General features: G+C 38.4%; 1 protein-coding gene across 2 annotated transcripts in view; it reads left to right on the forward strand.

Annotated features, from left to right (window-relative positions):
- LOC105395324 (rho-related GTP-binding protein RhoN) overlaps nt 1-19,218 on the forward strand; it is a 94,250-nt gene that overhangs the window by 56,637 nt on the left and 18,395 nt on the right. Inside the window, exons 1-2 of one of the 2 annotated variants that reach the window (XM_048622659.1) lie at nt 425-574; nt 16,250-16,337. In XM_048622659.1, coding sequence (XP_048478616.1) covers nt 440-574; nt 16,250-16,337 — 223 coding nt within the window. In that variant the 5' untranslated portion in view covers nt 425-439. Of the gene's footprint in view, nt 1-424; nt 575-16,249; nt 16,338-19,218 lie in introns of those variants that run through there. The other variant, XM_048622662.1, reaches the window with a different exon arrangement.

Genomic DNA, 19,218 nt, shown 5'->3' on the forward strand with positions numbered 1-19,218 from the left:
GTGCCCGGAGCCGGCGGCGGGGGCGGCCGAGGCGGAGATCAAGGTGGTGCTGGTGGACGACTCCCAGTGCGGCAAGACCTCGCTGGTGCAGCGGTTCGTGTCCGACACGTTCATTGAGGTTAGTTATGTTGTTGAATGAATTCGTTTTACTGCGATTCTCACTAGATGGCGCTACTGTTAAACTTTCTACATCGCGGTATGGTTGTGTTTCTTGATCATGATATATTATAGCACTGCCTGCATACTACTACCAGGGTGCTTAGCAGAATTTGACGCCTTGACGCCACTGGTTTTCTGTTGTTCCTGCTCGCCAGGCAATAATTATCCACTGCTACTGCTGGATGCTGGCTGGGACATAGGTACATAGGATAGGCCTCTCCCAAGGGAGTCAAGGGTCGCCACTACATTAGAGTGCCCTCCATCCATCATCAGCAGCAGCATGTGGTCCGGCAAGAAGTGCCCGGAGCCGGCGGCGGGGGCGGCCGAGGCGGAGATCAAGGTGGTGCTGGTGGGCGACACCCAGTGCGGCAAGACCTCGCTGGTGCAGCGGTTCGTGTCCGACACGTTCATTGAGGTTAGTGATGTTGTTGAAAGAATTTGTTTTACTGTGATTCTCACTAGATGGCGCTGCTGTAAAACTTTCTACATCGCGGTATGGTTGTGTTTCTTTCTTGACCATAATATATTATAGCACTTTCTATACCACCACCAACAGGGAACAGAATTTGACGCCACTGTGTTTCTGTTGTTCCCGTTCGTGTCCGACACGTTCATTGAGGTTAGTGACGTCACTGGGTTGTATTGTATTGCAGAATGTTGCAAAAAGATCATACGTTTTTGCGCGCATTTTGACATTCTGTTTTCTGGCTTAGATATAACATACTGCACATGTAGGTTTGGGCTTAGTATTCTTACCCTTTTTGCAACACCCTGTATAGGGAAATAAGCCTCAAACCCTTCCTTCATTAGAACCTACTTTTCTACAAATAATTCGTAATATACTTAGAAAACTGGTTATATACATGAATGAAGAATACTCTTCATAATGTACAAAGTGGATATACCTAAGTACCTATAACAATGTCCCCGTCTAAGATTTTTCTCTACAGCTTCGAAGTTCTCGTCTGTAAAGTAATAGAGATAACATTTTCACAAAAATTGCCTCCACAATAAAATGTACAACTCGTAAATTTTATAATTGCAACAACAGAAACACGTAACATTGTCGGCGTTCGCGCGCTGCAACTACGCTCGAACTCATTGTTACAAAAACTCGTTTCTGGACCGAATATTTTCTACTTTTAATTACACACTGTACCTACGTTTTAGGACGTCGGTTTTGATTTCCGCTGGGGGTGAAATATGTAATGTTTGTGTTGTTTTGGGGTGCTCGGGAGTTTTGCGATTGTCTGTTTAATTAGCATTCCAATTTAGCATTTAGCTTACGTATCATAAAACGTAGACTAAAGACAGTTCTGGTTTACTACTACTACTGATTTGTATGAAAGCTGTGGACTATAACCGGTTCTAAACCAGTACTATCTTTAGCCTACGTTTTATAAGGGTAGCAATAAAACGAGTGACTGTAAATTACAGTTCTAAGTGTCAAAATTAATTAATTTGGGTTATAGAATTACTAAGTGAGCGACTGACTGCGAGTGACGAGAAATCAACAGAACAGCAACTTACAAACATTAATTTGAGTTACTTAAAATACAAAATGAGCAGCTTCATAATATTTGAGCGACCTAATATTTGTTTGAGTGTCAACGTTACGTCCTGCATTTTTTTCAATATTTGGCAAATGTATTTTTTATACTGAGCGGCATTTTATCTTAAATGAAGTGTTTCGAATACAAAAACCACTTTGAAAAATACACTAATGAGCAGAGTATAAAAAACATACACTCACGCCTTGTACTAATGTACTCCCTTGCGGGGTAGGCAGAGGTGCATTGCTGCACCCACTTTTCGCCAGAGCGTTATGTTAGTCCCAATGTAATAGGGGGCGGGCCTATTGCCATTTTACGGGCACATCCAAGACCCGAGAACAAATATCTGTATTTAAACAAATATCTGCCCCAGCCGGGCAATCGAACCCGGGACCATCGGCTCAGTAGTCAGGGTAAGATAAAAAAGATAAAAAAATATTTATTCGGAGACCAGCACCACACACCAAAAATACACAAGGAAACAACAAATAAAACAAAAGAACTTATATGACTAAACTTATAGTATAGTTTAAATCTGTAGCATTTTCGTTGCAAAGCAAAGCAAAAAGAAGCGTATCAAAATAAAAAACATAAGCCCTCAAATAGAATATCAGTAACCAATAATCATTAATAAAGCAGCATACAAAACTTTGCTCAAAGTGAACTTTTTAGTAGTTCGCTAAGTATAACCTCACTTAGAAAAATCGAATCTATCTTAATATTGAAGTTGCCCTCTCTGTATTTCCAGTCGCTCACTTAGTAATTAAGTCGCTCGGATAAAATTTTAATATCTGAAATGGATTTATCATAATCCACTTTTTGTAAGCTCGTTTTGGATTTTATTATAAATCAATATTCGTCGTCAGTTTAGTTAATTTTTCGCTTACTAAAATTCATACCGCTCAAGTTATTAAAACAGTATGTCATCATCAGACGCAAAGTTTTTTTTTGTTCGCTCGTTTTATAATTCCCCGTTTTATAATAAGGGCTTGTTGTTGTTGTAGTTCTATATGGAACCTAGCAGTGCAGGTCTCCAACGTCCGCCACTTCTGCCTATCTTTGCCCGTACTTTTGGCAATTTATGGTTGGACTTTATAATAAGGGATGAGAGTCTTAAAAGGTTATTGTAGGTAGGTATTATACTTTATGTGCTGAAGTCTGTATTGTAGGGGTGTTGTAATCTTTTCCTATAGGTTTATCTTTTATGTTTGTTGTGCAAGTCACCCTTAGTCTACGTTTTATAATAAGGGGTGAGAGTCCAATAAGGTAACCTCAGAATAATAACTAGTCCTATAGATAGGCCCTAGGCCGCGGTACCAATTACGTGCAACATTACTCTCTGACGGGCGACGGGAAAGACAAACGATTGGATGGAAATTTAGCGGCCGTCGAAAACAAATTGGAAATATGGAGTTCGGTCGAAATACCCGCGAATATATTCGCTCTGAGCGCAGAGACCAACGATATTTAATACGAACTAGATGGAGTGTCAGTGCAAATGCAACGTCTTTACAAATAACACCCCAATTCTAACACTGAGCTCTTTATTGTGACTTTATTCATAGAATGGTTGTCATTAGGTTGAACTTAAACGGTTTTTCAGTTAACAAAATGCGGAGAATTTTTGCTTGTTTTTTGTATGTGGCCATCTTGTTGGTATATTTTTAATCTGGGACTCTGAGCGCAGAGGCAGTGTGTCATGAGGGGTCGATTTAATACAGACTAGCTTTTACTGTCTAAAGGGGATTGATATTCGATGGATTGACGCTATGCTACCTTCTTCTTTGTAATATGTGCTTTGTGTTTGAGTAAGTTATAGTTATAAGTTACATACCAATATGTGTTTGTTAATAAATAAATAAATAAATAAACTACAAAGTTACTGTTCTAATGTCATTACTTATTTACAGTGCCACAAACTTATCTGTTCCGGTGACAGCTCACATAACTGTCTAATATTTCTTAATTCTATAAGATTTTAAGTTTGCTCGTATTGTTAATTCGCTCTTGCGGTGTTAATAAACCCATCTAATCTTTTACAATAAACAATTCATAATAAGTAATGAGATATGGATCAATTTAGTTCGCTCTCACCGGAACAGATAAGTTTGTCGCACTGTATATAATTTTGATCTCACGTGGTAATATGTAGAATATGTTAAGAGCTTATAATTTCTTCCCAAACCTAGCAATTTTATTAACAATCTCAGCAGCTATGTCTTTCTGACTCATCTGACGTAACTTGTATGTATCTGACAGATATTTGTCAAATAAGTAGGGATGGGCCGAAATTCGGTAGACATTCGGTTGAACCGAACTTCGGCAGGTTTAACCGAACTTCGGTATTCGGCCGAAATTCGGTTCAAATGCCGAACATTCGGCACATCTTCTTGTACAATTTTGTATGAAATACATTGTGGAATTTTGATTGCAACGTTTGTGTTAGCGGGTGTTTCTAACCGTAATGCATGGCCACTTTTTGTACCGCTTTGAAATCGCGAAAAACACAGCTGTTTCATAGTAAAGTTAAATACTTATACGTGATTAAGTAGGAAGCACTTGCTCGGCCAAAAAAAAGAGAAAACTTTTTTCTACGACCTACTAAATATTATCCAAACTCCATGATTTTTTTGAATGTTCACCGACATAATGAATTAAGTAGTAGGTTTATAGTTTTTTCTTTTTTCTAAATTTGCTAAAGATTCAAACTTTTTTAGGCACCTCAAATAACGTAATTATTGCCATCAAAACTGTGTCTGGAATTTTGTACAATACCTATGTAAGATTGTATGAAAGTAGTTTGGTCAACTGTGTGTGGAATCAAGTCATTGCTGAACAAAAACAATGTATTTAAAAAAAACATCAAAAACAAAGATTTTTTTTTAAGTACTTCAAAAACCGTTTTCTTCCTAAATTAAAATTTAACCAAGAAAAGTACATATTGTCAGTCGCGAACTGCATTGATCTTGGGGCATGAATGCACAAGTGATACCAAATGTTTCCCTAAATATCTATTTCCCTAGGTATACATCCCTCTTGACAAACGAAAATTTATAAAACAGCTGTATTTGGATGTCAGCGACAATTTATGAAGTTGTTCAGTATTTTGGGTACATTTCCCTGCCAATAACAAAAGTAAAAAAATACCGAATGTTCGGCCGAACTTCGGCCGAAGCCGAACTTCGGTTCAAACCACATTCGGCCCATCACTACAAATAAGTGATGTTGCTCATGAAATCTTTAATAGATTGTTAATTACTAATGTGTCGGTAACAGTCGTCGATTAGCCAACTGCGTGTATGTATTGTATCCATTTAGACCATCATTTGGATGAATTTTGCTGTAACTTTAAACCAAAACATTTAAGTTGAATATAAGCTTTTCAAATAAGTAGACACCCAAACCAAAATGATAAAATAAATATGTAAATCAATCTGAATAAGAAAAGTTTATATTACGGTATAATCTAATTTTAGGGAGAAGAAAAAAACGACTCTCAAAGTTGTATCCATATTCTTTCGGTAATTATGATTGAGTGAGGTTTCTTTGATTAAGTAAATAAACTTTTTTTGCTTTCTGGAGCATTCTGTCCAATTTTATTTTATATTTACAAACTCCAGGATGTTTGAAAAGGACTCCGCGTTGAATTAACTTAAGAAACGGCTTGTCTCCTTTAGAACGACATCATACGCAATTATTCAGCCTTATCTCGGAATTTTCTCATAAAAATTCAGCAACTGGGAGCAAAATACTGACGGGAAATAAGAAAATATTGGAGTTTTACCTACCATTAAAACTCTTATTATGTTTCCAGCGACATCTGAAATCCATGTTATGAGATAGCATCTCCCTTATCGTCACGCCAACTTGCAGTTTTCAAATATTCGCGCCTAAATTCCACGCTTCTCATTGGTCAAGCACTCGGGCGGCGTCCTTTCTAGCCGTCAAGTTGGTGAATTTTCCGCCATTATATTCCCGAATAATCATAATAATGCAGCGCCAGGTAGCGCTTGCTGGATTTCAGATGTCGCTGGAAACATAATAAGAGTTTTAATGGTAGGTAAAACTCCAATATTATGTGTTCCGTAGCGACATCTGAAATCCATGTTATGAGAAATGTCTGTTATCACCTGGCGGCTAGAGATGACGCAATAATGTGAAGTAGGTAGGTACTTTGATCATCATCAGATATAAAGCTGTGATGAGAATCTAGGTACTAACTATGGAAATACCAATGAAATGGAGGAAACCATATTATATAATAATACTAATTTATTGGAAATAAATTGGCCATGAACCCATAGGACCTAATCACAACAAACTTAGAATAATTATGTACCTATTTAGGCATGTAATATCACATAATAATTCTGTTAACAGAAATCAATTTTCTAAAAATATAATTATTATCACACAAAATATTCTTATCTCAATCACAATGTAACAAGAACAAGAATATAATACTAACAATAGAGTATTACACAGATTCAAAATATAATGACAAGGAATGTTTGCCCTCATTAGGTTTAACAACTGGTAGCAATTCTCTTTGATAAAACTTACGAAAAGTTATCACAGATTGCCAATTGGCTCTAGAAATAATGTCATTTACAGGTTACAGGTTCTATCCAGTTTAAGGAAGAAACAGCTGACCGTGTACTTCCTGGTGAAGCACTTATACCGGAATCCTTAAGGCAACGTCTAATCCATCCACCAATAATAGTAGCCGAAGCTGGTTTAACTTCTCCTCTACATGTTAAAAACAATTCAGTGAGCTGTTTCCCCTCTCTCTTAATACTAGACAATTCTAATAAACGTCTTAACCAGAAAATTACATCAATATTATGATCTGCCCCCGATAACAGCTTCCAACCTGACTGTTGAAATGAGTTGGTATCTGTTTTTGAACCAAATACAGGAATTAGGACTATACTATTACCATTGTCAATTAAATGTTCATTGTCACAACGCAGCAAAGTTAAATCATGTACCCTGAGCCTCGAGTATAATAGGAGTAAAACAGCTATTCTCTTAGTTACTTCAAACCAGTTATCTACCTGTGGAGAAGAATGTTGTAGATATCTATGAGCACCCGTGCATCCCAGATGGGTGCTTTCATGGGCACAGGTTTTGCTACTGAAATAGCTTTTAAATCATGTTTTTCCACCGGATTCTGTGGTGTTTTTTCCTGAGAACTGATTTCACACATACTATAAATAACAGATTTATGAACAAGAACCGATTTGAGGTATGCCCCAAAGGCTGAAGATCCTTTCTACTGCTGGGCTGAGTAAATGCCACTCTGGAGTTGGTCGACCACGTGACAAGCAGTTTGCGTTGTAAGGGCCTGGAAGGTACTGTGGTATCAGCATAATGTCGAGCTCGTCAATGAGGTCCATTAGTGTCTTGGCTAGACAATGTAGGGTCAACGACCTGGTCCCTCCTTCTTTCTTGATGTAGGCCATAACTGTCCAGTTGTCGTTCTAGTCTGCAGTAATACTGTTGTATGTCTGAGTGTCTTGTATTTCATTCTTATGGCACCTATAACAGCGAACATTTCCTTTCAATTGCAATGCCATGACATCTGAAAACTCTCCAACTGGCCGATGACTTTGGAATCGTTTATTTGGGTTCCCTGTGCCTGGTCTGAGGCATCTGTGGCCAGGTAATATATCACTTGATGTGGTTCGTGGATCAAGGACGGGATGTGCAGATTCTGTAGCCACCACTTTAGTTCTGTTGAAACCTCTTCTGGAATCAATAACTCTGTCTGGGGGCATAGTTTGAGTTTTTGACAGTGTCTTTGCATAAAACGGCAATGCAGCCTTCCCCGGTGGGTGATGAAGGCTGCAAAGTTGAGTTTCCCTAAGAGGCGTTGTGCCTGCTTCAGGATCCAACTGCCACATGCCAACAGACGAGTAATTGACTGTTGAATACTGTCTGTCTTTGATGGTGGGAGGGACTTGCAGTTTGCGTGTATGTCCCAACCCACACCCAAGAAATCCAGACTTTTTGATGGAGTAATTATGGACTTTTGAAAGTTGATGATCCATCCTAAGCTTTGTAGAAGATCTATTGTTGCTCTTGTGTGTTCTAAGAGGATCTCTCTCTTTGCAGTTGCACTGACTGACAAGGCATTAATCGGCGAGATACACAATTATGTGAAATCCTCGAGTCCTGAGGGTTTTCGCTATCCAATTGGTGATTGTTGCAACCATTTGGTTTATCTGAGCAGTCATTCTTTGCGACATCTGTATATGGAAACTTATTATGTTTTCTGCTGAGGTATAATCAGTGGTGGTTTCGTAAAAACTGGGATTCGAGCTGATTTTATTAGTTTTAGTACTACAGGTGGCACCATGAGTGATTCCCAAACGTTAAGGTAGTATTGAAGGCAGCCACCTACAAACGGCTATAAGTCATTTATCATAAGATTTTTTGAATTTATTGTAATTGGACTTGTTTTTGTTATCGAACTTTTTGTCTCCCCCTCCTGCTTGAAAACCACGAAAGGGCCTTGGCTTATAAGACGGATGAGCAGAGTGTGAGTGTGCCGGGGGCACGGGATGTACCGACTGTAACGGCCTAACACTGCGCGCGGGTTGTCTTGTCGGCGATGTAAAGATCGATAACCCTGACCTTGAAGTCGAAGGTTGTGGTTCAGTGTTATATTTCACGGCAGCACGCTTTAACTTGTCAATACCGCCTATTTTATTGATGTACTCTGCCAGCATTACTGGATTAAATAAATATTCAGATGACGGTGGAATATTGTCTACGCCCTGACAGATATATTTATCGCCAATAAGTTTCAAAAGTGCCCCCCTACGTGCCGCAATACCTTCGTTCCGCTTTCCGCAAATAATCTGTAATATATCCTGAGACACTAGTTTATACTTAGAATCCTTATCAAAAATTTCTTTCATTTTCGTATACAAGGTAGAAGCTGTTATCGGTTCATTGACCTTTGACGCCCAGTCAATAACATTTTGCAGTGAAGAATTAACTATTTCATTTTGAGTTAAGAATGCATTCGATAATGCTGCAATACTACGCTCCATACGAGGCCAGTTAATAAAGGAACTCGACTCGTCGACCAGGCTAGCCAATTCTTCGTTAACTTTTAAGTCTACGAACGCGGGACACGCTAAATATTTCTTTTGGGTGTCAGCATATCGCACAGACTTCCAGTCACTTTTGTTAAAGTGTTGATGTTCCACAAGTTTAGCCACTCTATGAGATGGCGCCGCCGGAACTAACGGTTCTTTTATGGAAATTGATAAATTACACACCTCGTCATTTGATTGTGGTGGAAGTAAAAATTCTTGTGGCTTTAGTTGGTTTTCCTTATTTGCACTCACTAAGTCAGATAATTGACTTACCAGCTGCTGCGACAGAACTTCAAACCTTGTATCGAGCCCAGAAGAACTCGATGAGCAGACACGGGGGCGGGTTGTGCCCCGGCGGCGGCGGTGGCGCGGGCGCGAACGCAAGCGCGCGCGACGGCGGGACGCGCGGCGCGTGCCGCGGCGATCCCTGCGGCTGCGGCGCGCGCACTCTGATGAGCTGCTGGCCCTGCTCCTGCTGCTGCCACTCCGAGAACCATGGCTTCGGGAACTCGACGTATCTCGACGTCTCTTACGAGAGCGAGAGGGCGGCGGCAGCAGACGCGTGGGCGTGGCGGGGGCGGCGGCCGCGCCGGCCGGGCGCGGCGCCGGGCCTCCCGCCTCCTGCACTTGCGTGTTGTGTTCCTCTGGCGCGCCTGCTACGGGGGACCGCAGCATGTACACCACACACTCATTTTCTTCGGAAAGGCACGCGCCATTTTGACTTGCGGAAAACACTTCCGCGGTCGAATTGCACTCATCTGACACTGCATCCATCTTAATTTTGGTATTTTCACACAACACGCGAGACGCGAACAAAATCTTGTTGGAAATTTTCTAATATTTCAGTTAAAACAAGATTTTGAAAAAACTGCAATGCGTACGACTTTAAGTTGGACGCAATAATGGCGGAAAATTCACCAACTTGACGGCTAGAAAGGACGCCGCCCGAGTGCTTGACCAATGAGAAGCGTGGAATTTAGGCGCGAATATTTGAAAACTGCAAGTTGGCGTGACGATAAGGGAGATGCTATCTCATAACATGGATTTCAGATGTCGCTACGGAACACATAATAAAGTTCCCATCGCTACTTTTATCTTCATTCTAAATGCAACTTTGGGCTCTTGTCGTTAGGGTTATGTTTTGTTTGACGCGACTTGCCATAAGTTGGTCGTGTATTGTGAAGTTATAGGTCCTTGTTCTGAGAAATCGTCTCGAATGCAATATCGATAACATGTCTCTGCTTCTGCCAATAATCTACAGTGTTGGGTACTCACGGAATTGCCGCTTGCCGCTTGGCCGTGGCAAGGCCCACCCCTGGCTTAGCGGCCATACAATCCAACATAGGCAAGAATGTATAAATATGTAAATAAAAAAGGACTCTATGGAAAAAAAGATATCAAGTTTACATCCTGTACATCTTTTAGAACTACATACTTACTAGACCAATATGAAATGGTCTCGTTTCCAATATTTGCTACAACATCCTAAGAAATCCGTACATTGGGTCGTTGGGTCACGTCGCATCGCAATATTTCGTCTTCAACCGTGATGTTTGAGATGCTGACAGGATTCGGTGGCGATACGGGTCGCAACTTAACTACACCCCGTTGGACCGATGTTTACTTTCAACCTGTTTGCAGGTAATAACAATAGCTTTTGTATTTTTATTATTATACGATAAAGGGAAAACTATTTTATTAACAGTCGTGAATCGTGAATACCATAGTTACGTGTTACTTATAAATAAAAAAGTGGTTTCCGTGGATCTATACTAGTTTGTTTTAGGGAATGGGGTTAGGTATAATTTAGTTCAAAGAAATGTAGACGAAAGTCAAAGTCAAGCTTAAGTTAACGCAAAAACACAAGACTCAATTTTAACATTCCCCATTTTTTGTTCACATTCCTTGTAAGGCACAAATTAGTGTGAAGGGAAGAAATTGTATGGTTGTTCTAAGAATAGTATTTCTCAATGGGTGTCCATTCATGGGAATAGCGAGCTATACAGCGTGTTTATTTTTTACACAAATTAATTCATTGGTTATTTGGAGCTCGGCCAAACCAACTTATGAACAGAACTGTACTTAAAAGTTTTGGCAAACCATTAATGGTATACCAAAAAACAAATATGTACTTTTTAACTCGCTTTTTTTACATTACTTACATAATACTTTTATACTTTAAATATTTGCATGTGGGTGCATAGGTATATTATATATGTACCTATATTGAAATGTTGCTTACTATAACGTAAGCCTCCATTATAAATATGCAATGTCTGCAAGATCACAATCATCCTGTATATTTCAAAAGTCCCCCAGACTCATTGGTGTGAACTCCATCTCGTACCGCCCTGTCATTATGTCTTGTTATTCCGCGGCCATATTGGTCCGCCATGTTTTTTGTTCCATTTTTGAATCTTTAACGCATTCCTAGAATGATGGCGCCGGTGGTTTTTTGAAGGCTTGGTCGAGCAGGGGTTCGACATCAGAGATCGTATGACTGGACCCTATTTTAATGTAGTTAAATTTTACAATCGCTTGCCATAGGGATTTAATAAATGAGACAAGGTATAGATGGGTACATTTGGTCTTAATTGTAAAGTAAGTTAGGGGCTCGAGATAATTTTTCACATGTACTACCTACTCGTGTGACAACCATTTAACTAACACTTGTAATATTGGTTCAATGGAGACAACTCTCGTTCGTTCGTTCGTTCGATTAATAGTGACGCCCTGTACATATTTATGTATAAAAGCTGTGCTGTGCTAAATTCGCTCAATTTATCATAAGTGTCCGTTAGTTTTCAGTGCCTTATTATGGTTAACCAATTTATTTGTACAAATATTTGCACATGTTTGTGTAAGTATGCAAATTTCTGCCAAATTAAACGTAGTATAGTGTTGGTAGCATTTTTGCGTGTTCTCTATAAACACACTTATTCGCACAACGATCTGCGCACGGGATATATAAATATATATAATACCTATATAAACACTCATGCACACCTTGTACTAGTGTACACCCTTGCGGGGTAGGCAGAGGTGCATTGCTGCACCCACTTATCGCCAGCTCACGGGATATCGTTTTTAATTCGGACCGGCATGAATTTCCCCGATGGTACAATACGGAACCTGATTAAACTGACTCACATTCGTGGAAATTGCTATTATATTTCGTGACGGCGAAATATGCTATGTATACTTAGTTAAACTTCATATCTAGATCAATAGGATTGGGTCTGTTTTCATATCACCGAACACAAAGTTTTAGAGTGGGGATGTCCCACTACTGCAACGGGTGCCATTTTAATATTGCTTCTTTATCTAAGTGCGTCATACCCTCGGAAATCGACAGCATATTATTAAGAATGTTATTCTGAACGCTTATTCTTCAGGGAGGTTAGTGAAGTAACATAAATAACCTTTTAGCAAAAGTAGGCCAAGTCTATACTAGTGTCACATACTGGTTTCTCTCCCAGGGCGTAAAGCTAATTATAGATTACTTCAATGTAAATTTTGTAATAAAAGTAAGTAGGTAAGTATAATATATAAATAAAACTTATGTAATAAATAAACTAACCCAGCTTAGTATAAATCTCATTATAAAACGCAATAACAACTTCAGAAAAGTATTTTACAAAAAAAACAACTAACTTTTGTAATTAAGCATGAACTTGAGTTAAAGAACTAAGAAGAAATTTGCTATTTCGCACCAGCCACGGTAAGAAACTCTTCTTCAATTAAAAAAGAAAACAAAATAGTATCCGATAGCAGAATTGTACAGTAAAGGAGCCTTTCGACTTTGTTCTTAAAATCCGGCGTCGTAAGAGTCCTATTTGGACTGTAAAAATGTTGTATTTGGCGTGGCGTGGCGTTTTTCTTCTGGACCTCCAACGTGGAGCGAGCGGCCACCAACTGGCGCTAAGCATTCAAAAATGGAACGGAAATTTATAGTTTTTTTTTTGCGGCAAAGATACTCGAGCGTAATGCCACAGTCTGGTGAAAGCGCAATTTGCCTTTTACACTTTTACGTTCTATTGCTCAGTAATAGCTCTGGGATCTTACACCTACCTGATTGTAAGTGGAAAGCTACAACGTACGATGCCAGGCAAAGCATATATTATTTACTACATATTATAATTAAATGCGTGTTAATTTTGATAATTAACATAATTATCAAAATTAACACGCAGCGCAAGTCGTGTGTAACCATAAATTTAATACAACCCCGTTTATTTCGCTTGATAAATGCTCCAATATAAACGCGCTAAATTCAAATTTGCCGACTTCAAAACAGTTGAGCATCAACGCAAAACAGTAAAGTTGGGAATATTCATGTGCGGAAATGTGAGAAACAACTTAGCCCGTTACAATAATGTGAATAAATAAACACGATTATAGGCGCAAGCGGCTCGGGAGGGACTTGACAGCATTATGACATAATGAGACGTAAAACTCGTAAAAGTGGAGTGAAATATTCATAATGGTGAAAACATGATTGGCAGAATGTTGGCACGCCTTTGCCGCTGCGGAAAAACAAAAAGTTTTGCACAATCGGTGCTTACTTATTTCATCAAATATCTGCTGTAAGTATTATTCCACCATTTAGACATTTTAATGAACCTGTTGGTTTTTTGAATTCAAAAGTCTTAACTTCTTTACTTATTAGCAATTTAATCTGTATCACTAAAAAAATCCGTTTATAGAAAAAGCTACTTACTCGTAACCGATGCAAAACATTGTGTATCCATTTAGCGACTAATTAGTAACTCAAAAAGCGACAAAAACTAAATATCCGGCCAAGAATTAATGAACGAGCAATGCACCACTTGAGTAAACCTTTTTTTCATCCGTTTTTGTGTCAAAAGCAAAGCGACCGACCGATATAAGCAGAAGAATAAAAAAAACTACCTGTCTACCTGTTTAAGAAGGCATCCATGGGAATGTGGTGGTTTGTTTACCGTTTTTTGCGACTTCTCATTTCGGTAGTGTTAAATGACATAAACGGGCCGGGTAATTCTTCATCCGGGTGATAAAATTAATAGAAGTAGAAGGATTTGTCGGGGATCGTTGTAAAGGTAAGCGTCCTTTCGGCATGGTATACTCAACGGACGCATCGCATTCAGTATTCTTTGTATAGAAATTCACACAAGTGCGTCCACGTCATCGACATTGCCGACACCGTTTCTCCATATATTTATATGGAAAACTTTTTGGTACGATTCGTACGATACCGATAGTTGGAAGCTTGCCTTAAACAACCTGCATAACACCCTTCTATTTCCACGGAACGTTGGAAAGCAATTGAATGCAGTGCATACCACCGGCACCGGGGTGGCAGTAAAAATTCCCCACTTGATTCACTGCAGGGGGTCACTCTCAAATGGACGAACTAACGAACAAAAACTTTCACGCAAGCGGCACACGGGACAGAGCAAAAACAAAATTGTTTAACAATATAGATATTAAACAAAATTAAACTGTCCTCATTGTCTTTCGCACTACCTATCACTTTCTCCACAACGCCCAAGGTTAACTGAAAGTTAACTTTTAGCATTAAGTTCGCTTATGTACAAATTGATTAATGTGTAATAAAGAATTTAATAACAATAATAAAATTGCAGCGCTAACTTTCGTTATATTAAGCGTGGTGTGTCGATTGCGTGACAATTTTCCTTCGTTCGTTTAGAATGACCCCCCAGCTGCCGTGATGGATGCCCGACTGAGACCGTCTCAGATAACCCCTTTTGTTCTGCTCCAGAATAAGGCGAGAATCACTCGCTTTATGTCCTGAAACTTTAAAGATTAGGTATCTGTACCAGAAGTGACTGATAGTGTAAAGGAATCTTTTTCTTTTAGTTAGGTAGTGGGAAAGAAAATCTCGATGAAATTCTTTAAGTTGTGGTAGATTTGTAGTTAAGTCGGGGCAAAGTTAATTTGAACCTATATTTCCCGTTGTTTCGTGTAATCAATTTTTATTTTAATACAGGTATGAAAATATTGATTAATTTACGTGTTTGTGTAGCTCATTCGCAAAGTGAGGCAAGAAATCTAATATAAGGACCTTAGGATATTGGTCACCACGCTAGCAGTACGATATTACCTCAACTTGATGAAACCGTTGACCTAAGCTAGATCTAGATTCTAGATCTTAAGTAACCCGGGGTCGTTTACCCGCATATTATCCATTGTATTGCCACCCCCGCCCCCTCGCCCCGCGCCCCTCACCCCGCTTTGAAATGCTACAAGCGAAATGAAATGGACCTTATATTTTTTATGTGTGATACTGATACGATATCGGTTTTATAAGGGTTTCTTTTTCCTATTGAAGTACTTTTGGCAATCACACCCGACCAAAAGTGTGGTTTTATAACTATATAAACTTATTTTTTTAACTAAGTAATTGGTAATTTTTTTAATAAAGTTGTATAGATGCATTTTTTTCCTGTGATCCTTTCTGCCAACTAATATAGGTTAACAACTTGTTAATAATAAAAAGAGACAATAAGGCAGTTCACATTTTAATAAACTGTAATTTCTAACAACGTCTGCTCTTTTAACGTTAGCTAAACGTTGTAAAACGTAAGGGTTGAAAGGCGAAAACGATGTTACGTAGAAAAATAGATCGGCACGGGGGAAAAGAATAGCCACTTTCCTCTTTGAAATAAGCTCAAGTGTGCTCTCGGGTAAAAGCTGCGTAGTTGCTGCACTTTTTATGTCAAGTACAGTCGGAAGAATGAATAAATAGCCTTGTATTCGTATTCATTGTTTATTTTCCTATTTTTAGTAATGTCTATGCAGTAGTTTAGTACAGAAATATTTTATATTTTGATAGATAGGATTTTATTTTTCAGTTTGAGTACTACATGAAATGTTGTATTTTTTATACCAAAGACAAGAAATTTATTGAAATTCGTGATCGTTAGTCAGTAAATAATCATTAAAATGAAATACAGATAAGGAAGTTTCCCCGTTGTTAAACCACTTTGCTCTTAAATACATATTTAAAAGATGCCTTCAGCGATTCATCTCAATTTGAAAATAATTTCGGTCTGATAAGCATTATTTATAAAGGATTTATGAATCGGTGGAAAATTTCAGCTTTTCAGTCGCTCTCTTATCTGCTCAGTTAATCGAGAAAATTTTGTATTTATGGAGCGCTATAATGTTGAAATTATGGTTGAAATCGTTAATTTTAAAATGGAAAATGGATTGAATCAATCACGTGGAATGGGGAACACGTTATGTTGATCAGGGTAGTTTTTTTTCGGGTTTTAGATGTACTCTAACAGTAATTAACATACTCAGTTCTCACCCCTTCTTTCATTGGAAGTGGACCAGCAGTGGAGACGTGATGCTTTTTATGATAATCTTTCAAAACTCGTGATTTTTTTTTGTGGTTATTTATTACTGTATTGTTTGTTGCAGGCATACTCCCCGACGGGGTTCGAGAAGTACGGGTGCGCGTGCGCCGTCGCCGACTACAAGGTCAACTTCTCCGTGTGGGACACTTCCGGTGAGTTCATGCCTTTGTTTATATACAGGGTGTTGGAAAATGGGTGCAGTAAGATGCTCTATGGATGCCAAATTATACTGACGGGCAATGAAAATGTTCTACTTACAAAATGTCGTCACCAAATAACTCCAATTAGAATTTATGAAAAATATCCACTTACCTTTTTAGCTGATCATATTTCAATGCGCTGTTAAATATGCTTCAATATCGCAGAAGGCGTCATTAAGCTAGTACCTATTTTCCGTTTAGGAGTAATTTGGTGCTATTACCGCTGGAACTTTTTCATTTCTCGAATAATACACCACAACTACACAAGTACGGATATTATAATTTGAAAACTTTGGTGAACGTTTCAAAAGAGTCTAGGGCATCAGCAAAAGCTGTGCATTACCTGAAATACTGAAAGAGGATCGCTTCAGGGGTTCCGCTTCCGCCACTTTATCTGAAACACTTGAAAACTACAGACTGACTATAAATCTAGACTTTTCGACAAGCTGAAACTACTTAGTTAGAACATAGATAGCCTAAGTAGAGTGGATACTGCTATCATTTAATAATACCTAGACGAAGTTTCAGTTCTATATTCACGTAATTTATTAAAAAAAAAATGAAATGAAATGTTTAAGTACATATTACTCAAGTTAAAAAAAACACAAAACGTCGACACCAAATTGCCCCAATTTATTTACCGTATCATCGAAATTTTTAAGAAAATATTTACGTTTTTAGTTAGAATATTATGAACTTACTTCAATATTGCCGACGGCGCTGCGTCATTAAGTTAATTAATCCCTTTTCCATTTAGGAGTAACTTGCTGCTAAACTGGATCTTTTTCATTGATAGCGAGTGTAGTTTTACGAAGACAGTGGCTCCACCACTATTGGCAACAACAACACGAAGACACTGTAGCGAAGTGGCAACGTTTGTCGCTATAAGTGCTATAACAGACCGACAGACCGTATAGCGGTCATCCATTCAATCCACTTGAGTGCAACCATAACTCTGTGAGGAACTACCTATTCTGTTCACTTGTTTTGAATCCAAAGATACACTCACGGGCAATGAAAAAGTTCCACTCACAAAATGCCGACACAATATTTTTTTAAACATTTACCTTTAAATTTGAATAAAATATTACCGTATTTAGTTGGTAATATCTTGATGCTCCGTTTAATATACTTTAATGGTGCAGAATGCATCATTAACTCATTAAGTTAGCCTTTTCCGCTTAGGAGTAATGTAGTGCTTCTCTCTAAACCTTTGTGGAACCTTTTCATTGCCCGTGAGTGTATTTCCTTACTATGACGTAGACTAAACATAACATTGGCTCTTTAAATACCGAAACCATGACAAAATTTTGAGCACTAAGTACTTATAGTACGTACGGGTAGACGAGTTCTCGAGTGGAGACCACACACCGAACAGGCAAACGCAGTGTGGGACGCTCCTGCACGCTGGACCCACGACCTTAGGCGATAACGGCTGGATGAGGAAGGCTGGGGACCGAGTGTTGTGGCGCTTCTTGGGAGAGGCCTATGTCCAGCAGTGGATGATTGTTTACTGATCATAAAGTACTTAAATGTGAATTAAGTGTTCATAGTAGGGTCGTACAGTGTGAGATTTCATTTGAACTAATTAGTAGAACGGAACTCCTGCAGTGAGCTATTCAAACAAATCGCTATCCAGTCGGTATAGTAGATATTTTCAAGATGTTATATGTATTGCGGAGACATTTAAAGTTATATAACTAACTGTCTAATACTGCAAATTGAATTGGTATATTTTTTTATTTTTTTATTATTATTTAAGGACTACAAAACAGACAAGTACCTACAATTTAACTTATATATTAAAGATAAATTACATGGTATATGTACCTACTAATAAATGTAGCCACAACACGTAAGAAAGTATATTAACTTCATTACTTATTGGAAACGCTTATTAAAATTAAAATTACTTGGAAATACTGGATAGTCAGTAGACTATTAAAGATATTTTCATGCGACTTGAATTGGTTCGCTACTTTATTACCTAGGTTTTTTTTCTAAATTATTGACGATTTATCCATTGTTCGTGAGTGTAATAATATTTCATATACTTACTGATATTTTCATAAATTGTTGTTTTATATATAGTCCATGTTTAAATTCAAATTACACAAATACCTATGTACCTATCTATATTATATTAAAAACCGTATTCAAGACAGTCCATCTATCCCTTCGTACACACGTTACCGTAAACGTCTAACGTATAATACCTTCTCTTTTTCGGTCAATGGTTGAGAACAAGAGCAATAAAGCCTTAACGTAAGTTTGCAGGCTATATTCCCAGCCGCGTTTTCATCAAGTAACTAAATACAATTTAGTATCCCACTAAACTAGTTTATGTAAACAATGTTAACTTCATTAACTTGCTTGCCAAGATGAAAATCGTTACAATTTACTAGTTAGCCGTAATTCAGTTTGCAGAACATAGTAATACTATGTTTTATGTAGCTTTCATCCTAACTAATATTATAAATGCGAAAGTAACTGTGTCTGTCTGTCTGTCTGTCTGTCTGTTACTCTTTCACGCCAAAACTACTGAACGGATTTGAATGAAATTTGGTATACATACGGTCTAGACCCTGGGAAAGAACATAAGATACGTTTTATCCCGGAATTCCCACGGGAAAACTTTTTAAGGCGAAGTGAAGCGCGCGGGAACAGCTAGTATTTCATATACTGGGAGGTCACTCTCTAAATCGACGAACGAAGTATTGCAAAAGATAGAGTCGTTGCTAGCGAAACGCTATGAAGCGAGGGTACACCCGTGTCCGCGTTGTTATATGTATGAAGCTTAGGCCTGGGTCTCCTATTTTATGCTATATGCGGC

Source organism: Plutella xylostella, chromosome 3, assembly GCF_932276165.1.
Source record: "Plutella xylostella chromosome 3, ilPluXylo3.1, whole genome shotgun sequence".
NCBI lineage: Eukaryota > Metazoa > Arthropoda > Insecta > Lepidoptera > Plutellidae > Plutella > Plutella xylostella.